The 25,569-nt window shown below is 39.5% G+C and overlaps 1 protein-coding gene across 1 annotated transcript in view; it reads left to right on the top strand.

Moving 5' to 3' along the window:
• The window catches only part of sorcs3a (sortilin related VPS10 domain containing receptor 3a), a 264,513-nt gene that overhangs the window by 179,114 nt on the left and 59,830 nt on the right, over positions 1-25,569 (top strand). Inside the window, exons 5-12 of the mRNA XM_084715689.1 lie at positions 2,517-2,590; positions 5,868-5,932; positions 6,575-6,693; positions 12,253-12,342; positions 12,794-12,973; positions 19,861-20,007; positions 23,217-23,319; positions 24,788-24,864. Coding sequence (XP_084571815.1) covers positions 2,517-2,590; positions 5,868-5,932; positions 6,575-6,693; positions 12,253-12,342; positions 12,794-12,973; positions 19,861-20,007; positions 23,217-23,319; positions 24,788-24,864 — 855 coding nt within the window. The remainder of the gene's footprint in view (positions 1-2,516; positions 2,591-5,867; positions 5,933-6,574; positions 6,694-12,252; positions 12,343-12,793; positions 12,974-19,860; positions 20,008-23,216; positions 23,320-24,787; positions 24,865-25,569) is intronic.

The following is a 25,569-nucleotide window of genomic DNA, read 5'->3' as shown; positions in this document are numbered from 1 at the left end:
TTTCAAGTGACTATGCGTCAATAAAAACATATTTATGAATATCATATTTCATTCCTGCTATATTCTGGCAATAAATCCCCTAAATCTTACAGACTGGACCCTCAAGAACATGCGAATGCAATATAAAGTAAAATAACTGCAGTAATTCCACATATGCAGTTCGCAGCACCTGTAACTGTTCATATTTTCAGGTTTCATTTATCATATTATAATTGTGTGGTTATTTTTCTTTTTTTCCCCTTTTGTTTTTGAAAAAAGGTTGTTGATTAATATTTTTTGTCATAATTTCGAAAGGAAGAGTGGCTGCGTTGTTCCCCAACACAAATCTGGCTTGGTCTCTTCCAAGACTCTACTTCATTTCACTGCACCCTCAGCTGAATTTACAACATAACCTGCAACCTGATACACAAGTCAGAGCAGTCCAAATGTTCTCTAAATCCACCACCGGCATGAATAGATTAGTTTAAGTAACATGCTCACTGCAATTCCTCAATCACCATTTGAGCTGCCGTCCTTTGTCGGCTCCCTCGGCTGTCACCGACTCCATCGGTGGCGTGGCAGCTGGCTGGCCACACTTTTGATTTATCGTAGTGAGTGGGAAACTATGAAGCTTACTTTGTGACAGCTCAGAAGCTTTAAAATTTAAGATGTCATTGAACTGATGAATGGAGAGGGAAGAGGCTGAGCCTGCCCGCTGGCGTCATATGTCACTGTCCAAAGTGATGAGGGACCCTGCCTGCCGCCCTCTTACACCGACCCAAAGACTCCGGTGGGAACCTTTCTTTGCCGAAGTTGGAAGAATCAGAAATCTAATTTTCTGCAGAATAGACGCTGATGGGTACTGTATATTAGACTCTGTTCACCTTCATAAAGGTTTAGACAAATGTTTGCTCCCAGCTATCACTAGATCCGAGCCTTAACCACACACTGGACACAAGATAGAAGTCTTGCTCTGCTGCCATTGGTTATCAGTGTCAAACAGTCCAAACAGACACATGGCCTTCAAATTGATGAAATAATAATCATGACATCCATTTGTGAAATCCAAAGATTGACGCCAAATTAGAGATTTGGCAGATTTCTGCCACAACTGTACTGCGCTTGTTGTGCAGTTTTGGGAACACCGGTAATGTAAATGGAAAACACACCAGCTGACATAGATAGATTTTCCCTTGCAAAGCTGACAAATAAATTTGCAGCTGGTGACAAATGTGTATCCTTTTATCAGACTAAGTGTCAGATTTGCTGTGATAAAAGGCAAGTAGGAACATTAGCATAGAACTCAGCTGGGGCCACCGACTCACCACGCTGCGAGGAAATAACAATGCACAGACACAGCGAGCTATACGGGAGCTGTTTCTACAACATCAATCAATACGGTGTTGGGAAATGCACCTGGGTTATTAATTGTTTGTCCAAGCACCAGAAAATGCAATTAGTACATTGAAATTGGGCCACTGGCTACATTCTGTTACACCTTCACGTCAACGAAGCTATACATCATTCTTTGCACTCATGTGAGCTCATTCTGTAAGACTGTTGGTTTTTATTGGGTGCTGAAGAACAGGGGCGGGTTTCGTCATTTTGGCGGTCTAAGGCAAACAGCCATTGTTCTCCTCCTTTTTATCCTTAAATTAATATATATATTTATGGTGGAGTGATAAAGATAAATTTGGGAGTGTCACAGCCTGAGAAAAGATACTGCTCTGTGGTGTGATGGCACAGCAGTGATGCTTCTGTATGTCTTGCCAGACAGCAGCAGTCAGCACTGGCGGGGTAGTGTCTAATTCATTTTCATCAACATGCCAAACTGTTTGATTAAACGGTTTGAAATGAATTATTTCTGCCGATGTGCAGTAAGATCACATAATAGTCCAAGTTAGTGGTGAGGCTGTGAAACTCTCATGAATTAACCTCCCTTATGCAATTATATCATATGCATTTTTTAAGAAAATAATGAATTAGTGAAAAGTAATTATTTATTTATTTAAGTCTTAACCATAGGTTTATGAGGTGTTTCATGGCAGCTTTGACCCTAATAGGAAGTCCCCCTGTGCTGAAGAAAGAGTTTTATGTTCAACATTTGTTTTTAATACAATATCAGGCCAAAACCTACTGAATCACACAGAATTATTTGCTGATGAAGCTAAAAGCAGCCACATTAATGTCATATCTATTTCAGTTTTAATTTATAATTCCCATGAAACCTACAGCTCTAATTTGTAAGAGGAGAGGGGAATATAGATGCCTATATCTGTGACAATATGTTAGCTTAAATGGCCAGTTGGTAATGATGATAGCCATTCAGCGCTGTGTCAGCCCAGCTCTCCCGATAATGCTTTATAGCACCAGACTACCCTCCACCCTGGAATTATCCAGCCATGTCTCACACTCACTTGTCACTGTTACAACCTTTAAATCAGCCAGTCTAATTAGAAGCTGGACCACTGTAGAAATGTGCATTCATCTTGCTAACAAGACTGTGTTTTTTTCTCTTTTCTCTGACATCTCTACAGTTGTACAGCTCTGTGGACTTCGGGAGAAAATGGCAGCTCATCCATGAGCACGTCACGCCAAACAGATTCTACTGGTGAGTCATCCTTTCCCTACATCTTTCCTTTTTTTTTATTCTGCTCCATTCCTGGTCTCCAAAGTTTTGTTTGCTCAGGAATGCAGAAACTGTTGCTCATGTTCTGCGCGACTGAGCAAGTGATATTGATGGCATGGAACAAGGTGTGTGACTGACTGGTGATGCTGCTGAAATTCTGCACATTTTCTACTGCTTGATACAATCAGGCAGAGATTAATCTCCTCCTTCAGAACGCACTTTGCATTCAGCGTCCGAGGGCATGTCGCATTCCACTTCATTTCTCATACACTCCCTGCTCATATCAGGCATATTGCACATAAATAAAAAAATTATTTTTACATCCGTCATAGAAACAGATGCATACACGCAGATACAGAAGCTTATGTACAGTATGGGAATCTATGACTAATAATGGATCCGGGACGTCCTGTCACTTCTCATCCAGTCACGTTTCCTGCTCACTCCCCCTGCAGTGTACCTACTATGTCTGAAAGTGCACACTCATCACAAACGTAGGCCCGGATCTATTCCAGCTCACTGCTCTGCTCCCTCTCTCTGAGGTGACTGGGATGGGCCTGGGTTTGCCGTTGGCTACATTCACCGTAACTTGCATAAATCTGGAGCAGCTTCCATGCCATTGTGGTATAATCCTAAATAATGTGCACAATCCATTGCTGCTTTGCCCTTCACCGCCAAAGCCACTTCAAGGGCATCTAAACACTGGATGGGCCTCCAGCAATGGCTAGGCAAGCCTCCAGTTGGCTGCATTTGCACAATGGCTTCATCAGCCTCCAAGGGATATGAAATATCGCCACAATGGGAAAGCTGTGTCCATCCAGTCTAATCCACAAGAAGGGAAATGAGCAAGGACGCAAGATTTTAACCAGAGATATATTCATAGGCTGAGTTGCACCCACAAGGATTATTTTCCATTTTAATTTCCCAATTAAATCATGGTTCAACTTGAAATTATAGTGCACCAAACTTTAAACTAGTTTAACATTAAGAAGGATGAACTTTTTAGTTTAAGTTTAGCTGTTACTCTAAAACCATTCAATTCTGTTGCATTAACACTTTAAACTCCAGCTTGCATTGTGATCCAATTTTAAATTTAAACCTAACTTGCTAGTTAGCATACAGTTTAACATTTTGTTTGTTTTGTTTTTGTTACCTACCAAATAATTCAAAATGTTATATTAAAGGGACAGTTTACCCTAAAATCAAAAATACATATTTTTCCTCTGGCCTGTGGTGCTATATATCAATCTAGATTTTCTTGGTTTGAGCTGGTGAGTTTTGGAAATGTCTGATAGTCTGCCTTCATATAGGAACTACTTTCCTTTTATTTTGAAAGAAAGTGATTCCTACATGAAACTGTTCACAACAAGGTCTGTGGATTATCTTCAGTAACCAGATCAGAATTTCTCTAAAGTCACTGGTGCTGCATTTTTCAAATGTATTCTTGATTTATTGAGCACCAAAAGTCAAGTGTGGGCGGCACAGTGGTGCAGTGGTTAGCACTGCCGCCTCACAGCAAGAAGGTCCTGAGTTTGAATCCTCCAGGGGCAGGACCTTTCTATGCGGAGTTTGCATGTTTTCTCCGTATCTGCGTGGGTTTTCTCTGGGTTCTCCGGCTTCCTCCCGCAGTTCTAAGACATGCATGCATGCTAGGTTAATTGGTGACTCTAAATTGCCCATCGGTGTGAATGTGAGTGTGAGTGGTTGTCTGTCTCTATGTGTCAGTCCTGTGATGAACTGGCGACTTGTCCAGGGTGAACCCCGCCTCTCACCCAATGTCAGCTGGGACAGGCTCCAGCCTCCCACGACCCTTCAGGAATAAGCGGTTACAGAAAATGAATGACTCAAAAGCCGAGTGTCATTTAGTTCCATAATATTTGAGAGAAGGCAGACACTGCAATTCACACCAAAAGTATACAGAAAGATAAATAGCACTGCAGGTAAGATGAAAAATGTATATTTTTGGAATGAACTGTCCCTTTAACTTCTTTGCTAGCTAGCAAACAATGGTCCTCATGCAAGAACCAGTCGTGCGAACAGGTTTGCTCTTAAGTGGTGTGTACGAGTGATTTAGAAGACCTCCAGTTTTCACCAATTTTCTCATATTTTGAATTTGAACAAAATTTTCAAGTGGTCCAGACCTGTCACACAGTCATGTGCAGTCAGTCTGCTGTTATCCAAACTAATGACTGTATATTTCATTAGTTTGAAGACATTTTCAGTTTGAAAAATAAATTACACTCCATAAAGATCCTATTTGACTACATTTCAAATTATAATATTACTGTAAATTTACATAACAAGCCTGTTATCATTCATTCAGTGATCTGTTATGACCTACTGTCAGGTGTATTGGCTGTATATCTGCACATTCAGGTTTATGAAGTCTCTGTCCAGGTGAACATCCTCACTCTGTGATGAAAACTTCCCTTTAACTCTCTCCTCTTGCTGCAGTTATCGATCGTTTTTTTCTTTGAAGTCATTTTCATATCGAGACATCTTCTTTATTTCAGTGACAGTCCAACCCTCCGGTAACACAGCATTAAAAGCACTCACTTTTCCTGTTTCTTTGCTTTAGCAGGTCTTTTAATTTCACTGCTGCTAAATTTTCCTTTATGGAACTAAGGTAGTACGTCAAACTCCAAACTCTTTAAGTTCTTCTTTTTTTCTCTCTGGTCCTCCTGACATTTGGGGCAGGAAGTGCAGCCTTGAATGGTGTTATTGGGGCATTAATTATGTTAATTGACAAGTCTCATGCATGTGCACTCACATACACACAGGTGGATAATTTACACAGGTTTCTGAAGTTTCAAGCTTTGAATCTGACGTGGCATGTTCGTACGAGCCCTTTGTTCTTGCATGAGGTCCAATGTAACAATTTGCTAACTTTTTAACTAGGAAGCAAACAATGTAATGTTTTGGTTTTTTTTACTTTTTAGCTAGCCATTAATTGATGAGGAGACTCATTTTTCTTTCTTTGTATTGTTGAATTTTCCCTGGACTGAATTAGCTTACAGTTGCTGCTGATGTGCTAATGTGGCATTATGGGGAAAACTTTCTTGTTTTTTCCACATTAAATTAAAGAAACAGGTCTAACTGGAGCAGAGTGCTTCTGGATCTTTGTCCATTTTCTCCTGTTTCCTCTACCCTTTCCCTCTGCACTGACAAATCTGTCCTTTTTTCTTCCTTTCTTTACATCCCTTTCTATTCATTGTCATTACGATTATGTATTCTTACACATTCTGTCATTCTCTCCCAGGTCTGTCTCTGGCCTAGACAAGGAGCCAGACCTGGTCCATATGGAAGCTCATACACCAGATGGAAGTGAGTGTCTCCTACACACACATAACGCATCAAAGAGGGGTAATGAACAGGTCTCTATAGGAATGAATTCCTCCTGGATAAAAGAAGATGTCCCCGGGGAAACAGCACTGGCTCGTCCCCCCAATACACCCAGTGCATGATTCTTGATTAATATGGCCTTTCTTCTCTCCCCTTTCACTTACTGAATGTCAGCTCCATAAATGTGAATGGCAGTACTACCCGGGTTTCCCACAGGTGACACAGATGAAGCTGTTTATGCATGCCTGTGATGTCGCAGAAGTATTACTCTGCGATATAAACATTGCTTTTTTCTGTGGTATGATTGACAGGTGGAGATGCTTGTTTGTGGTCTCTACACACGATAAGAATAAAAGAGACGCAAATTAGTTTGAGAAAATGTCAGCGGGTGCTTAGACGGGTGGAGTAGGTCCCTACACATTTCAAGTAGCCTAAGACATAAATATCTTTCGAGTGCTTCTTTAATTATGTATATAATCGAGAAAAATTGCTAAAATTCAAAGATGTCTCACTTGTAGTTAAGGTGTTTCTACAGCTCTATGTATTGAAATGTACTGTAAGAAGCATATTAAAATTAGTTGTCATAAGCCTTTCATATTTTCTGTGTGTCTTCCGGTGTGACAGATGTGCAGTATGTCACATGCAGAGCTCAGATGTGCACAGAGGGTAACAGGAATTACCCATTCCCTGGATACATCGACATCAGCTCTTTGGTGGTTCAAGATGACTACATATTCATACAGGTAAGGCTCGAAACAGACATCCCCACTTACGTGGTAGCTGGTACATGGATTATACTACATGTTATCAACCATGAGTTAAAAGTATCTCATGTATTGGGAAGCCATTGTAGCTTGCTTAGCTATTTTGTTTGAAATATAGTGGTAGATTTAATAAGTGTTATCTAATTTTTGTGTGCCTTGATTGATGTTGTGTGACTTATGACAACTATTGGGTGCAAAGACTAAAACACATGCTATGACCAGCTAGTATGTTTGCAAACAGTGTCCTACTTCAATGTAAAGGAGATAGTTTCATCATAAACTGTATAAAACCTGGGCGTAAGCCATCGCCAACTTGGCGGTGCCATGGGCTGCATTCTGACATTGCAGCAAATACGTCAGTCATCTCATTCATTTGAATTGGAGTAGTGTGTTTAGGCTTAGGTGGTGGGGGCCACAGGGGGTGGCAGAAAAAAAAAAAAACAATACCAAGAAGCTTCCTTTGGGTGAAAGGCAGGGAATCACAGAAAATGAAGGTTATTTCCAGATTATTTCATGGAGCTTATGTTCTACGCACAAATGAAAACCCCCTCCAAACAGCTGCAGCACAATCCTGTGGCTAATCACTACAACATCAGATTCTGTCTGAATGTTGCCTTTCTAGAAAAAGTAAGCATCAGAAATTTAAGTGAGAATACAAGATATGCTTTGACCATGAAACTAAAACACTGGGCTAAAGGAATCTAAAAGTGGCTAAAAGTTGCTCAGAGCTGAGAGTTTGCTGTAGGTTTTGTTCTACATGAGACCTTTTTCACCACACAGTCATGTGACTAAATTGCTTATGCAGAGCATTTTGTTGCCTCTACTGTTCCACATTTAATATCTCTTACCTAGTACAAAGAAAACATGTAAAAATCTAATTCCTATTACTTTAATATTAGTTCTTTGTCTTTTTTGTGAAGTCATACTTGTTGTAATATTCATTCTAGCCACTGCCCGGTGTGCCATATTAATCATGATTTGTGCAACAGAAAAATCTGAAATGGTAATGTCCTGAATTCCAAGTAATTCAGATGCAATTTATGGGTTGTATTTTAATTTCCTCCGCAGCGTGACTGTTATTTACTTTGACATTGTGTAAATGAGGTTTCATACATTTAAAAGTCAACGGGAAAAGTCAGCATAATTACTTGGCTAGTCCACAACAACACCAATTTTATTCAAATCTACCTTGAACAACTGTTGTGGTGCTTGATGTCTTTCAGAGATGTTTTCAGCACCTGTGTTTAGGCAGGGAACGTATCTGTTACGCTCCCTGCTTCACCTGTATGTATCTGTAAATGTATCTGTTTGCAAATGTGGATAAGTATGCAGCTGCTGGCACCACCTCCAACAATCTCGCTTGAGAAACTATATGACCCATGGCCTCCAAAAACTTCCCCTGTTACAACAAACTAGGAACCATCATTTATAAAATCCTCCACACCCTGATCCCCCCCCCGGCCCTCCACAGTCCACCAAGCACCACACAGTCTGACAGCAGCCTGTGCAAACCTTGTAAACCTGAATCACCCTGCTGTGCTAAATGTGCTTTTGTGCAGTTGGGAGTGTATTTCAAAAAGTTCAATGCATTGAAATATATGAAGATGGACAACATGACAGCCCCTCAAAAATGAAGCCAGAACATCTGAATTGCCCCCTGATGACTGGCTGCAGTTTAGCTCATAAATCCTGCCCCCTCCATGTTTGCGTTCCCAAATGTGGTTTCTGTCATGTTAGGCAGCTCTTATCACGCTGAGGCATTTTCAAGTCGTAATTTTTCTGATAAGTTTGTTTTTTTTACAATGCAATATTTATTACGATACAAACAAACAAAAATTACAACTTCAAAAACAAGTTGTTCATTAAATAATAAATCTGATGTGTACTGCATTGTTTTGTTCATATAAACATCTCTTTCCTTTTATCTTAAAGTTCTACTGCTCTCCTTTAATAAAATCAAATAAAAGTAGCCATGCATGTGCAAAAAATATGTATGTGTATTAGAAAAACAAAAATGATACAGCAGTCAGTGCCAGTCCTTTTAAAGATAAAATAGAAATGGAATAATTAACCATGTGATATCACAATATAGCTCTATCATCTCAGTCCGGTACGGTATTAAGACATTTTCTTATTGCAATATTCAACATATTATCATTTACCTAATAAATATGCAACATCCAGGTACACTTTTGAAACATAGCCACAGAAACCACTAGATAAGGTAGGTTTAGACAAGAAAACCACTTGGTTAGGTGTGATCACATTTAGCATGTGCAGAAAAGTGTGTTAGTTACATAAGTTAAAGAACATACCGTGCATTACCTCAGCGTACTACAAGGAGTTTTTAACTGGCTATGAAACTGTCTCAGTTTAATACTGATGGCTCTACCTGACCTACTGAAGCAAACAAGACAATCAGTGAGAAGATTGTTTTTTTCTGTGCAGTTATTCTTAAAGTCTGCCAACTCAGATTCTTATTGAAACCTGATGAGTTGAATCTGTATCTTATATTTTCTCAGGTAAGGTACAATGAGTTGTATGTTAGCTAATTAAAAGGAAGCAGGACATTTTCTATTAAGATAATCTTATTTTTGACATTATATTTTGTGGTTATGGTGGAGAAAACACTACCACTTTTGTCCACAGGGGCCTCTACAAGTAAAATCAGCACAGTGTTTAAGTTCCTTGTAGTGTCTTCAAGTTAAAAAGAAGTCAATGTTGATTACTGGTTTCACACGGAACATAAAACCTGGTCTCTGTCAGTGTTTGAAGCATATGTGCATTTACCAAGCTGCTGTATTTTGGACACTTGTCAGAATAGGCTGTACGTAATAATGCATTCAGGACATTATACTAATAATAGTAATGATTACAAAACTCTGCCTTTTACTGTTATTTCCAGTAGTAGCAGTTTTAGTAGTGGTTGTAATGGTGCTCTTTTAGCTCTTTGATCCTGCTAAATGTTTTATTCAGTAGAGAAGAGGGATTTCTCAGCTTCCTACTTACCTGAGCTACCTACAGGCAAGTCCTTCCTCTGGAAGCCTTACTGGCCTTGGCAGCACATTACACAAAGAAATAGAGTTGTTCTCCCAAGAACCTTCAATCCGGTTTGACCTCGCCGAAGTCTCTCAAGTAAACTCACAAGCACTCAACCTAAACCTCCCCTTCAATTCTAGCACCTCCACATTTTAACACGTATGCGTCACAGATGAAAGATCCTGAAAAGGATGGGAAAAAAAAAAAATCAATCATACCAATTCCTCTTAAAGTTCAAACCGCCTCTGGTTACCCCTCCATCGATCTCCTGCTCCTTCACTCGATTGCATGTGGGACTGTTCTGCAGTGTTCACCACTGCCCCGCTATATCTCCTCCCTGAGCTTGTTTTCTCTCTTCTGAGCCGTTCAGGGCACTTACAAGATCAGTAAAAGAATCAGCCTTGTCATACAACATTAATACTGATATCACTTCTCTTCAGTGGAGAGCCAGAAGTTTGATTTGAAGGTTTTCCTCTAATGAATTTCATGTCATTATTGATAAGAGGGCAAAGTGGGTTATGGAGCAGCAGTCTTACTTTGCTCTGTGTGTGTGTGTGTGTGTGTGTGTGTGTGTGTGTGTGTGGGTGTGTGTGTGTGTGTGTGTGTGTGTGTGTGTGTGTATGAAGTGGCTGCCTTCTGTGGCCTCGAGGCTAATGACAATTCTCCAACACCCACCAGCCCTGTGTTTTCTTGCTGCATAAGCTAACAACTAACAGCTTGGGGTGTTTGCAAAGGGTCTAGACCATTATGGACGACTTTTTTTCTTCCTCGCTGGCAGATGAGGCTTGGTTAGGCAACTTAAAGATTTCTCTTGACAAAGAATAATGAGACTATCGATTGTCCTACGAGATATTTACCAAAGTCCACTTTGAAACCACCAAGTGCATTGACACCTAGATAGGGCAGCATCCTCTGAATGCAAGCCAGGAGATCGCTATAAATGGCTTAAAGTCTGGAAAAAAAAAAAGTGCACAAAACCCATGTATCCAACGGTGAATGAAAACCAGCAGGACAAAGAGAGAGAGACAAAGATTGATGTGCGCTCTCACCTACCACTTTAATTGATTGGAGAAAATATGATATTGTGTCAGTGATGAGGTTACACATGAGGCCTTGATACAAGATGTCCTCTGCATTTGTTCGGCAGCACAACTCCATCACAGCTGTTGTAAGAGAAAAAGTGAAAGAGTAAAATGTTGTTAAAACAATGCTAAAATAAAGTCAAAGCCAAAGATAACAGAGGGAACACTGTCTAATATTTAACAGAAGTGAGACTAAGTCATTGTTTTTCAAATCTGAAGTTTAACCTCTTTGCACTCAAGTTCCAAGACAGGCAAGTCCCGATTCAAGACTGACAAGTCTCAAGTCCTAAATTTTGGGTTTCGAGTCTTGAACATGTCATAATGTGCTCTTCACCAAATGTCAAGCCATTTTAGCACCAGAGCCTCGACTTTCTGTCCTTTGTGCAGCTTCAAATGTTGAACAAAGTTGGAAATTGTTGTGCCTCAGCCTCTAATTACCTTCTTGACAACTGTGTGAAGAAAAAAAAAATTACCTTTTGTATATTTTTTTCCAACTGGAACTCAATGACCTAATGTTAATTCTTCATGGTTCCCTTCTGCAATTTAGTTGTATGCTGCTGAATTAGTTCAAACAAAGTAGATCGCAGGAATTAAGTGTTGTCTCGATGGGAATAAATAGCGTTAACTTTAATTGATTTGGGAAATTAGGGGAAATTAATTGATTCCTGGCAGACTTGTTAAATAAACTTTTAAAACTTTTGGGCTCAGGGAAAAGTATCAGGTATTTTCTAGTTTTGAAGTTGAAAGCCTTTTTTGATTTTGTCAAGTCTCAAATGATTCAATTTGTGACTTAAATCTGATTCAAGTCCAAGTCCTGGAATTCCAGTCCACACCTCTGATATCGAATACATGAGTACACTCTGACAGGACGAGGGGAAATGCACTCTGTGTTTACACTGATGATCCTTTGTGCACAAATGCAGTCAGAGTTGGTAGACAGTGTTTCAGTGTATCAGCTATTTAATGTGAAGAGGTCAGTCATATTATCATCAACTTGTTGCTTATTTTTACATATGACCTGACAAAAAATTTAAAAAAAATGCACTAGAGATTTATTACCTAGGTGTATACATGTATACACATATATGTATTGTATTTATTTTACATTTTATCTCTTCTGAATTGAATCTTGTACATATATTGTGCTGCTGTTGTGTGTGTAGTATGAAGGAATTACAACTCTTATTTTGTTGTGCATACCTCTGTTGTGTAATGATAATAAATAACCTTTATACCTTTATAGTTCTCATAACAGTACGTCACTCAGCTTTTATCACAGTACCAATAATTACTTGATAAAAGCAGAAAAAATGCTTCCTAATTTTATAACTAAATTCATAACAATCACACAACAATTCTCATAACTGATAAGGTACAAAATATAAGATTATGAAATTAATTGTACTTTGTGTTTTAGGTTCCTACATCAGGACGAGCTACCTATTATGTGTCCTACAAGAGAGACTCATTTATACAAACCAAACTTCCCAAATATTCCCTGCCTAAGGTAAGTGTTTTGACTTTTTACTTCCTATGACTCATAGAAATCTATTTTAATTTGAAAATGTCTCAGAGTTGATTAATTAAGTATTTTCATTCCTATTACTAAAAGCTTTTGAACTTGATTCCGTCACAACCATGAAATTTGTGGTTAAAAAAAAAAAAAAATACATCAAGCCTGAGGTGTGTCACCAGCTTTTTTCATTAGGTTTTTATTTCAATTTGTTTTTCTTTAAAAGCTGGCATGCTGTCCTTTTAAAGTCATACTTAGTGGTACCAATAGTGGTACCACACTCCCCCCGAGTGAGCATCATACACCTTACAGTATGTCATCAGCCATTTATATTCACACCACAGCATTGATCTCATGACCAGTCCCACGGGGTCAGCATGTTCCAATCCATCACCTCTCCGCCTCCAGTCATAACTCCTCTTAATCTCTCCCTGCTCCCTGATAGGATTTACACATTGTCAGCACTGATGAGAAGCAGGTATTTGCAGCGGTGCAGGAGTGGAACCAGAACGACACCTACAACCTCTACCTGTCCGACACCAGAGGGATCTACTTCACCCTGGCCATGGAAAATGTCAAGACCACTAGGGGCATCGGAGGAAACCAGATGCTGGACCTGTACGAGGTAGGGACCTGATGAAATTGGTCACCCTGGGGGGGATGCATACAGTGAGGTCTTCAATGACTGTATCGAAGTTAGAAGAGACTGTGACTTTCTCACTACTTCTGAAGATCTGCCAGAGGGTACAGGCACATCCATGTGGAGCAGCACAACAAAAGGGTTTCTTTGAAACCTCGTGGTTAAATGTGCAATATATTTGGATTTTTATGTCCGATTACACAAAATGACCATACAGTATCTCAGATGGGTGCATCAATAGGGTTGCTAATCGATAGCAGGGACCTAACAATTCTTTTGCTGCTGCTGCTGCTGAATTTTCTGGCTTCTAAACCCCTGCAGTATATTCTTCCTGGGAACAAATACTGTGACCTCACACGACTGGAAATATGTTTGATGAGACTTGTGAGAGTGAACCAAAACAGTGAAAGTTACAGGTGTAAAACACACTAAAACACCACAGAGCTGAGGGGAACTGCAGGGTCAGACGATCATTCTCTGTGGATTTGACACAGGGCAAGTTACTTTTCAATATTATTCTCTGTGTAGAAAATTGCTTTGTTGATTGCACTATTTTTGATTTTCACCCCCAAAAAATAAACAGCATAAGTAGCTACAACTTGGCATTTTAAAATGAAAAGGTAAAACTGTTTCATGGTGGTATCCCACAAATACCACTATATTGCAACACTTATGATGAAAAGATCTTGAATTGTATTTGGTGCAGTGTGTGCTGCTCTCTGGCTCACTGCTCTGGTTTGTAATGTGTAGGTGATTAAAGTACAGGTGACCTCATTTCCCATTCTGCCTAGTGCTGCATTGAGTAGTTTCTGAAGTTTGCAGCTTTATGTTTCAAAATGCAAATGTTACTTTTTGTTAGTGTTGGTAATGTGTCTGTTGAGAATATGGTGGTTTACATGTATAATTGTTATTTTTGTGCCGGTTTATTGTTGCATTTCTTGACCATAGCTGTATTTTGCTATAGTTTTATGCATTTTGCAGTCCCTCCAGACTTCTGAAATGAATGAGGCTTCACTGGTAACATATTTCTTGACATAGTAAATGTAATATTACCAAAATTACAATACAATAACAAAAGACGTAGTTTGATGATGTCTTGAAGTAGCGTGGGATCATGGGCGTTGTCATCCTCAACTTTTAAGCAACCATAGCTGATGAAATCTGACATCACTCAGGCAGAAATCACATTGATAGACGAGGTAATGTCAAAGTTTTATTCATGTTAGTTTAGTCATGTGTGCCGACTTCCTCCCTTACTTCCTGACAGCAACTAGCAGCTAGCTAGCAAGGGCTAACAGGAAACACACCACTGTCTTGAGTAAATGATTTATTTTTCTGCATTTGAACATTGTCGGGAACATAATGTAAGTACACAACTCAACAAAATATAACACTGTAGTCATTTGATGAACATAAAAATATTTTCTGGCACAGTTCTAAGTCACATGGTAATAGTTTGGCTGCAGTTAATTAATTTATTGTTTAGTTTCCATACACATACACAGACTGGCTGTAGAGTTTGTGTTACAGTTACTTGTCTTATGGAAAGGTTTGCATTACAGGCTGTGGTCGTCCATCTTCCTGACAGCAGACATATACACTATGAAGAACATGCTTAATGGGGCTCACAGCTATGCACCTCTGGACTTGTAATGACCTTGTTAGCTCAGCGGCTAGCTACTGTATGTGTTTGCATTGGCATTCATGGCAGGAAAGTAGAATTCCTTCCTTCTCCACTCCCTGTTGAACCCAGTTTATCACTCCCACACTGGCAGGTGTGACTGAGAGAGTGAAGGAAGTGAGATATTGGCCAGCAGCAGTGGCAGCGGTGTGGTAATTAACAATGCCATTACTTCTCCTGCACAGTATGTGGTGTGTGTGTGTGTGTGTCTGAGTGTGTGTGTGCAGCTCCTATTACCATGCAGCAGTAGCGAAAGGCATTTTTGCCATGCAGCGTGAGTTGATAAGGCGTTTTAATTACATTTGTCACACGGTCACAACTCCGTTCTTGATCAGAGCCTAAACAAGAGATAGATGATACAGTGCTGTCTCTGATAAATCAGACCCATTACACGAGGGAAGATATATGCCGTGCAACTCATCCCATTTATTGTTGTTAGACCCTGACAAACTGCACTTCACAGACCTAATGTTCCAGAGAGAAGACGCAGCTCCAGTCAGACCAGAGGGGAGACAGAAAAGTATGCGAAAGAATGTTTTGTTCTTCCACTTAGAAGTCATGTCTCTTCCTGGAGGGTCTCTGTTCTCTTTGTTCCCTCCACCCTAAAATTAATTATGCTACCTCCACACAGAAAATTGCACAATTATCTTGTAAATTAGAGGGATTATTTTATTGTCAGTCAGATTGGATAAGGGCAATTTCTGTAATCATGAGCCTTTGTTGTGCAAACTAATTTTCTGTTGACATCAGGGCTCTACATCACCCGCTAAACTTCCCTTCAATCTGAGAGGTGGTTTAGCAGGTGGCTCTCCGACAATTATCACTCTGATTGGCTCGGGTTCACCGCATCAAAATTCATTCATCTCTCTCCGTCGCCAGGCTACAAACAGCTCTGAATGATTGATTGAGGACATGAAGTGGATTGTTGTCAGTGGAGAGTATTAGATGATCTGGATGACTCTGACACTCATGATGATGTGGCCCTTCATGTTTGCGTTCTCCCTGCCAGCATGCTTAAACCCACAAAGCTGCGATTCAACAAATGAGCCATATAATATATTGTAGAATGCTAAATTGCTTCACATTAAATAATTGTCGATTCCCCGCTGTTAAATAAAGATATTCCATCTTCACTGAACAACATCATTTTTTCGGATTGGCAGCCATCCTTTAATCTATCTACATTTTGAAAAGGACACATCGGTCTCTTAAATGAAAAGCTGCTTGTCACTACGACAGCAACAAGCTGGTCAAGTTGATAGATTTTGATGTGGTGTATTTTTAGATTTATTTCAAAGGTGTCAGTGTGACATTTCCAGTGGTTTTCATTCTGTAAAATACAGAATACGTTATTTCTTTCTTTTTAACATTAACAATTGTGTCATTTGTTATGTAAATTGGGTCACAATCCATAGAAAATCATCATCCGTTCTGCAGTTCCACCCAACTCTGTGGACATTTGTAGCCTCTTTTAGCATCATTATTTTGCTTCTGGTACTTGTTCTTACCAAACCTGCTTTTAGCAGCAGCAGACAATCTTTAAGGCTGCAACAATTTCTCTACCAAGCGTCAGTGTGGGCCAGCATTCGCCTTGTTAACTGCAGTCAGCCCATCAGCAACCAGAGAGGTGAAGTCCTGTATCTTCCAGTGGGACCTTACTTAAGACAAAATATGAACTTCACTCTATGGTGAGTGACAAATATTATTTTGTTCATGTTTGAAATGTGTCACAAATTACACAGGTTTGTCATAGTTTAATTTACTTGACAACATAACAGGGACTTTATATAGTAAGAGTTTATATAATAGCTTAAGAGGAATTTAGGAATTCATTGATACCAAACAGACGTAGTAAAGTAAATATTCATCAGCTGGATACTAGAGGCAGAAGAGAAAATCAGTTCTTTTAAGTCTCATGATTCTTTTTTGACAATCCCTGGATCATTTCTTTTATCTTTGCAGATGTTTTTTTAAGTATATAAATAAATTGCTCTTGGTTAGCTCAATACTAACACATAATGTTAATTCTCATTAACACAGAAATTAACATTGCGATTGTGGTAATATTATCTTAACAAGCAGATCCATGTTACTTCACTTGCGTAACATAAAACCACATGTATGCTCATACTTTCAGGCAGATATTTCTGACCTGTGGAAACAAACTATTGGCTAACCATTAACAGCTACAGCAACCTGAAAGGGTCAAAACTCAAACTCAAAATTCACACTTTCAGTGGCACTAGTTTGATGAACAAGACCAGCTAGAGCTTAATTCAGAAAGTATTTAATTTACTACTTTATATGATTTCTATCATTATAGAAATGACGCTGCTGAAATAAATCTCAAAGACTGAAATGTGACGTGTGATGTGTTATTTTCAGTGACTTAACATACTTTTTCACACGGTGTTACAAAAAAAACAAAAATCACAATTAATCATAATATCAAATAGCAATACTTTTAGAATCACAATATTTAAGAATCACAGTACACGCTGAATCTGCGCCAAGTATTGTGGTAGTATTGAACTGGGAGATAAGTGTATAGTCCCAGCCATAGCAGACACAAACACAACTCCAAATTTATGCAAAGAGTTTGTCTCTTTGTGCAACTCACGAAGCAAGACAATCTGAAATCTCGTTGCTAACTGATTGTCTTGGGATTTCTAAACGCAAGGTAGTTGTTTGAATAGCAGTGAGAATTTTAACAACAGAAGCTGGGAGATTATCCTCAGTATCCTGAAGTGAAAAGTTTAGACACTTGTGAGTCTAGTTAGTTTGCAACTTTGTGAGGTAATAGTATGTCTTTTCTGTTTTCAGCTTGTTACACCGCCCCCAAGTGGGAAAAAACTAATAAAAATTTATTAGCAGAGCTTAGAGTGCAAAGTAGTGCTGCAATAGTTCATTAATTCATGGTCAATAGAAAAATTATTACATTTCTGAGAATGGATTAATTATTACAGGAGGGAAAATTAACTTCTTAAAATGTGAACATCTATCAGCCAACAAACTGATGTTCTAAATCTCCACCCACTCAGTAGTAAATCATTATTTTGTGTCTGAAATCTAGCAGACAATATTTTACAAGCGTTTGGCTTGTGGCTGGTGGTAGCCTCCCACCCTGCATTTAGGTCATTTATCAAACAAAAATCCCAAAACATTCTCCGGTTCCAGCTTTTTAAATCTGTTTTAGTTCATTAAAAATTGAGTATCTTTGGGTTTTGGACTGTTGGTTTGACAAAAGCAAATTGAAGATGTCAGCAAGGGCTCCAGGAGAAAGAATACCAAAAAGAGTGCTCCTGGTCCCCCTCACACCCGTTTGTGCTCTATGAGGAAGAACAAAAATATCTCAAAGAGGAAAAAATATGTTTTGGGTAGGATGTGGCATAAAAAATCAAATTCCAGTCATTCAAATGGATGGTTAAGAGTCAAATCCTTTTAATAAATGAGAGCTAATGTTGAAAAATACCCCAGTGTGTTTTGACACACTAGCCTTCCTCATGGAGGGACACACAACACACACACTTCTTGACACACAATGAGTGCAGACCAATAAATTGTGTACTCACCTGTCTAAAGCTGAAACCAAAAGATGCAAGCACATAAGAATTGAAAGATCAGTTGAACTGTAATGTACAATAACTACAGGAAATTGTTTTAGTAACACTGCCTCACAAATACAGTAAACTGAATTTGTGTTGATGTGATATCAGATGATGCACTGCAACGGTTGCATTTTATTTTTCTTCTATATAGTATATATTAGGGTGCATGAGGTATATTTAGATTTGTCTGAAATGCAAAAAAAGGGTAATCCACGGAGCTTCCATGTGCATTAAATGCTGACCAATCAAGTCACCCACCCTCTGTGTTATTTAAGATTTCCCTATTGTATGATAATAGGACTAAGTCAACAGAATCCAATGCTGAATACAGTCTCAGCAAAGAGAGCTGTGTGTTCGGAGGGAATGGAAGTAGATCTGACTAGAGGTTCGGATGTGTTGTGCATTGCCCTCTGCCTCAAAATGATCAAATAAAATATTAAATATTATATTTTTTGCTGTTCACCACTACACTACCCTGATGGTAAAAGAGATTATTAAAACTGGCTGCGTGTTCACTGTCTTTGATCACACACTGCAGCACAATCTCTGCGGCGCTTTATCCTCTTTTTTCATTTCTACTTCACTTGGCATTCAGCAAATGGCAGAACTGCTTTAAAAGGCGGCAAATAGGCCAGTTTCCCAAAAGGTCGGAGGATCCCTTTAATGCTGCACTGCTGAGAGTCATCTGCGCTGTAGAATAGAGATCTATGACTGCATCCCTCACTTTGTCGTCGAGAAAGGGTGTGGGTGGTGTGCGTGATGGATAGAGAGGAATGTATGCTGGTGGGGACGCGTGGTTCTTGTTCATGTGCAGGTGTGTGCGTGCGCACATGTGATAGAGGAGGCGGAGACAATAAAAAAATGACTGCGGTGATTGACAGCCCGGGCTAGATAAGGACGGAGGACCCTCGTTAGCTGCATCCATCCTGAGCGCCATGTTTCTATGACAATGTCAGATGCACTGCCTATTAGTGCCACTTATACAGACTTGCCCCTTCAGGGAGGGGAAACACATCCAACTGGAGCCCCTCACTATGGCAACCATTTGGAAAGACTCTGTCCTTTCCATTGCATATCATGCTTTGGTTTAGTTGAGGGATATGTCTAATCCCTGAGAGACAGCTAGCAGGGAGGATTTTGGAAGAGGAGTCTGTGCCTGTATGGGTGTGATTGTGTGTACGAATGTGTGTTTGGGGAGATTCAAACTGATTGCAAGAAAACAGACAAGGTGTCACTTCTCAACGGTCATCATTTTGGGCTGTCTGGATTGCTGAGACGTGTAAGGATATAATTACAGATAGCACTTAGTACGGTATAAGAAAATGCAGCCGACTCTGCTGATGGTGTCTGCCAGATTGTCAGCCGCAGCAAGAAAGGATAAGCACACCATTTGCATTTAACTGAGCTTGTGTCATGGAGATTGCTGCCTCAATACACAAAATGCCCTTTCTGATGAGAGTACAGGGTACGATTTTTCATCTGCAATGGAGAACTAAACTGTTACAAGAGGGATAAATATACATTTCTCCCTCCTGGTTCAGGTAAAGATAAGATTCAACCTGTTATGTGTCTCTGTCCATCAGGTGGCAGGAATTAAAGGCATGTTGATTGCTAACAAGAGGCAAGACAGCCAGGTCAAGACGTACATCACCTACAATAAAGGCCGGGACTGGAGGCTGCTGCAGGCTCCTGCTGCTGACCTGGATGGAAACGACATTCACTGCATACTGGTGAGATACTGATAGCCTCTCCTGCTCGTGTTTAAAAAGAGATGTGAAAATGCCGTGTGAAATTTTCTGAGGCAAAAGGAGAGCATAGAATTTAAAACTGATGAGTATCACTTTGCTACAGTCCACTCATTTTTATCGCCATACTGTGAGCCTTCGCCAACACAGCCATACAGTTCTACAAAAATCCCACTTCTTTTTAGTTCAACATTATACAAAATAGTGAACAGTACGCCTCATGAGCTAGCTACTGAAATATGGGTTTCAAGAGGGAGGGGTTACAATTCATGGAAAAGTAAAAGTAAACAACAGTGTCACAGTCAATGGGGGCTGTGTTAAGTTGTGTTAAATTTCATTTTCTTTATTGCTTTTACCCAGGTTTATTTTGGGGCCTATAATAATATTAATCAGAATGTATTCATTAGTGAATAATAAATTAAATATTGCTGTGTTTTTGTTACCTTAGAATTAGGGATGCAATATTGGCATCGGGTATCGGACCGATACTGTGCACAAGTACTCGTACTCATACTCATAAAACTACTCCGATACTGCACACGCGATACCATGTCATGAAAAATAGTCGCTCAACACAAGCAAACATCAAAAGATCCAACACAACACAGAGTTCAAGGAGTCTGCTGATGCTTACCCTCTTTTCTTGGTCGCACCGTCATTATCAGCGAGACTCGCTGTCTTCAACATCATCCATTAATGACCGCAGCAACTTTGGAAAATGTTTGTAAAACTCCGTGTGAGTCCATGTAAAACTGAAACAACCTCACAGTGCACCTGTAGACCGCAGCCAGCCGCTGTCCAATAAGTCCCAGTGGCCATAAACTAGTTGAATGCCTCGACTAATTAATCCGAAGACAAAACACCGCTGCCACCAATCTGTAACCCTCTTTTCTTGGTAATAAGCTGCTACAACTTCTCTTTGTGTACTCCTCTTTATTCTCCTGTTAATCTTCACCAAAACAGCCTGACAGCACAGAAAACCCAACTTCACTGTCTGGAGTTCACAGCAGGGCAAACAATGTGTTGCACACATGGCCCCGCAGTCATACCTGTCCCACTTAACAGTGGCAGGTAGGAACTAATTAGCTCTTAGGCAAGAGAGACATGAAGAAGAAACTTAAATACTACACATGTGAATGTGTAATTAAAATAATAGTTAAAGTGCTGCAAATGACAAAGAAATAATTATCATATTTAACACTATTTGAAACAATAAACTTAATTCTTCAAGTCCATAATAATGTTGTGTAATTATTATACTGAAATATTGTATGTTAACAGTAAACTGCACAACTTAATACAGGAACGCAAAAATAGTAAGTCACTACAAATAAATCAAAAATGTAATATGTATAGTAACTATGGTTACACAAGCAGCAGGAAACTGCAACAACAGTTTGTTAATTTTAGAAATTGAGGAACATCTGATGAAAGTAAAACATGTTTTTGTAAGAAATGTAAAGGCATTATTAAGTACAAAATCTAAGTACTGATACCTATACTCGGTCTGAAAAAAGTTGTATCAGTGCATCCCTCCTTGGAATGACCCTTTATATCTGCAGGGGGTGTGGTTCTCTTCCACAGAGGCCGCTATTTTACACTGCCGTGTTTCTACAGTAGCCCAGACTGGCCAACACTGGCTTCTTCTTTTTTTTTTTTTGCAAGTTTTGCAATCAGCAAGCTCACTATAGCTGCTACTAAATCCTGCACTCTGGTCCTTTAAGCTATTAAATGTCAGCTCTGTCTGTGTTCTTTTCCAGGTTTTTCTAATTAAAGCTCCCTGTTAGCCATTAGCAAAAAGCTGTGATGTACGTCAGAGCACTGTCGCCCTCCCCTCCTTACCTCAACCTAGGCCATTTACATGTAGCACTGTCGTCATGGAGAAGTCTATGTCAGGTGATAATGTTGTATGAAGGGTTTGAGAAAATAATAGTTTGACGCTAAAAGAAGTTTGAATGAAAAAAAGGATTAGATATTGAAGCAGAATGATATTAAAATCTCAAAAAAATAAAGTGAAATAACAACAATGGACCCACCCTAATGCCCAGATGTTGGCTAAATCATATCACCTACAACAATTGCAGACCTGGATTATTTTACATTTTTCATGTCTTGGTAAATGGATAGATATTTTTATTAACTGCTTATAACGGATTTCTGTATTTACTATTGATAAAGCCAGTTCAGATGTCACCACTTATAAACCTCTTATTTAGTGTGCCTTTTAAGAAAGCAGCACTTAATACTATTCTAATGCTACAGAATGACATGAAATTCAAAAAATAATGAAGTTGCCTTGTAGGAGAGAATAAAGATGAGTAAAATAAATTCTATAATGGAGGGGCAGAACCTAATTAGTGTCCAATGTAGCTGTTTTTCAACGAAAAACACTGTAGAAGTTGCAAATTGTACTTTCAAAGTGAGGCAGATAAGGTCCAGATGTAGTGCAGATGTGTTGACAGTGTCTCATTCCTCATTAGAAAGCCTCCCTGCAACTAAAGCTAACAGGATGACTTTTAGGAGGAATCATGTTTGAGACATTAGGGGACTTCATGCTGTTTAAGAGGTGATTTCGGGGTCGTGCGGCGTGGCTTACAGGTTTCCCTGTGATTGTGCATTCATGTGACATTTTAATTACTGCCATAGATTCCTTTTGATTACCCTGTTCAGTCCCGTTGCCCTTGATGTCCTTACACCAGTGACACGCTGTCTGCTGCAAAGATGAAAGCAGACACGTTTTTTTTTTTTTTTTTCTGCTCGGTGAACAAATGTAATTGTCTTCTGTTGTGAGCATGCCCTGGAGACTCGGCGTCACACTTTAATGCAAATTCCATCGCTCTTTGTATTAATGACAGATTAAATGCAATTAGCAAAACTTATGAAGGCGCAGTTGGTTCTCTTTGGGAGACAAATGAATCTGGCTCGTTTTTGTTGTTGCTCTACAATTTTGTTCTGACCCTATGATTTTCATAATGATAATCCCACTGTGAAACTGTGGATTTAAAAACAATCAGAGAGAATTAGATTGATTTGTATCGTATGTACTGTAAATATGATCCAGTGTAATATAAACAGAATAATGAGTACTCTTACTATGTAATTGCTGGCTTACCAAATTATAGTTTTCTCATAATTATGCAGTATTCTGACACATTTCTCTGTAACTTAATGTGTTTATTCTTCTTCCTCTTCAGCCTTTCTGTTCACTCCATCTCCAACTGCAAATGTCAGAGAACCCGTACTTGTCAGGAACAATATCCACCAAGAGTTCTGCACCAGGGATAATAGTTGCCACAGGTAAGATCACAGACTTAACACAATTTGTACAAAGTAAGTAAAACCATTTTGATTAATAAATGTTCATTAAGCCTTTCTTCAGGCTTTGTACAGCTTTATAAGACAAAAATTTAAGCACTTTCAAGGTTCCTAATCCCCTCTCAAAACATTTAAATCTTTACTTTTATGACTTTTTATTATATGTTTTGACAATTATTTGAATTTTTGATGTCAGTTATGACACCAGGAGGTGAATACACATGACAACATGATTGTTGATTAAAAAAGAATTGGTTTACATGAGTGATTGTGGAAATGAAGCATCATATTATGTTAAAATCATTTTTCAGAGCATTCGATTTCGAGCATATTAATAATCATAACTGTTAAAATTAAGCTTTTTCTTCTTCTGTTGTGCTGCTCCTTTCTGTTTCTCCAAAGTGGTGGCATGCTGACCACAGTGTATTACAGTTTAGGTAATACACTGACTGTGAATAAGTACCTCATACAACCCCACTTCAAATAATCTGTACTATCCCTTTAATGCAGCACCAGTGTGACCTTTCCATGCCCTCTCACTTAAGCGTCTGCACTGCAGGCTCTCCTCTCCTTCCACAAGCAAACATAGCATGCATAACATGTCCACCTGCGCTGATAAGGTGTCACACAGACAGTTATGTGTGTGTGAGAACACGCAACAGTTTGTTGTGCAGTGCCTTCATGCCTGCAAGTGTAAGAGCATTTGAAAGAGTCGAAGCAAAGAAAGAGAGATGAGTTAAGACGAAACAGAGCACCACTGGCGGTGTCAGCAGAGAAAGTCTGCCTTTTGCTGTGTGTGTGTACGTTCACGCGTGAGTGTGTGTTTGCCTTTGGATGTGTCTGTTTTGTCTTTGGTGTGTGCGAATGCTGAATAAACATACACATCTCCGCTGCCATGCTTTGCACAGTGTGTCTTTGTGTGTGCGCGTGTGTGTATTGCTGGCCGAGCCTTTGCTTTGGCACCGCGATTCACTTTGCCCGCTGCGCCTTTTAAGACGTCAGCTGGTGCAGAGATCATCTCACCAACATGACAAACACCATCCAGATCAAACACATGCCTATTTACTGAGCCGTGGCCAAGATAGTAGAACAGATCAACAAAAGAAAGCTAGTTCACTCGATGCTGCACAGTCGCAGGGAGAAAGCTTTGGAGGCATTGTGTTGTAACACTGCAAACTGCAAGACAGAAGGAGGCACCCGCCCTCCTCCACATCTCACATTATGCTGCCTGAATGATGCAGGCATCCGTAGGAATTAACCTGGGGTCTTTTCTGTATTACTCCCATGAATCGAGAGGCAGTGAGCTGATCTTGGAATCGGGCCAGAGGAATAAATTAATCATAGATGTGGTGTGATTGGCAGTGTGCATGTAAAATACACATATGGCCCTTTATTTGTATGATCTCACAGCAGTGTTTTTTTTTTTCTTCTGTTGGCATTTTCATGGCAGGAAATATTGGAGCAGAGCTGTCTTACAACAACGTTGGCATGTTCATATCATCTGATGCTGGCAATAGCTGGAGACAGGTGAGCTTCACACCAAGAATCACACCAGCCGAGATCCAGCCAAGTGACAGACTTGTACCGCACTTTAAAACATTGACATAACAGCCACTGGTTTTCCAAATGTACTGTATATTGTATTAGGGTGTCTTGTCATACAACCAAACAGACACTTTACTGAACCTCACCCCCCTTCGTTACTGCTACATTACACCTGCCAAGCTTTTCTCTCAGGCGAGGCACATGCAGTTTACAATAGGTCTTATTCACATGATATTTCTGACATGTCACAGCAGGACAAGCGAATGTGAATAATAAAACTAATGATGGCTGAATTCCATTTAGCTGCCTCCATGTCAGGGCACTGGCATTGTGCATTCTTGCACACTGTCACACTGTCATGGCTAACTGACATGCCAGAGCAGAGCCATTGTTAGTGGTAGCAGTAACATGTGTGCTCTTCCTGCATTAAGTAAAGAATGTCTGCTGTGAAAAAAGACAACAGTAGCAGATATGTGGTTCTAAATTCACTTTGAAACAACACGTCCTTGATTTTAGACAGAAGTAGTTTATTACAGTAAAAGAGCTACCATAAAAATACATGAAAATGGAATTATCCCCCTTTTTGATTTCATAGATAATACCTTTGGATATTTTAAATTATTATGGTATTTGACCACTGAACTGGAATGTCCCTGGTTTAATGTCAGAAAATGTTCCCTTCACATC

This window comes from Lutjanus erythropterus, chromosome 3, assembly GCF_056507025.1.
Source record: "Lutjanus erythropterus isolate fLutEry1 chromosome 3, fLutEry1.hap2, whole genome shotgun sequence".
Taxonomy (NCBI): Eukaryota; Metazoa; Chordata; class Actinopteri; order Lutjaniformes; family Lutjanidae; genus Lutjanus; species Lutjanus erythropterus.
Note: the sequence above shows the minus strand (reverse complement) of the source record. Positions and strands in the feature narration are given on the sequence as shown.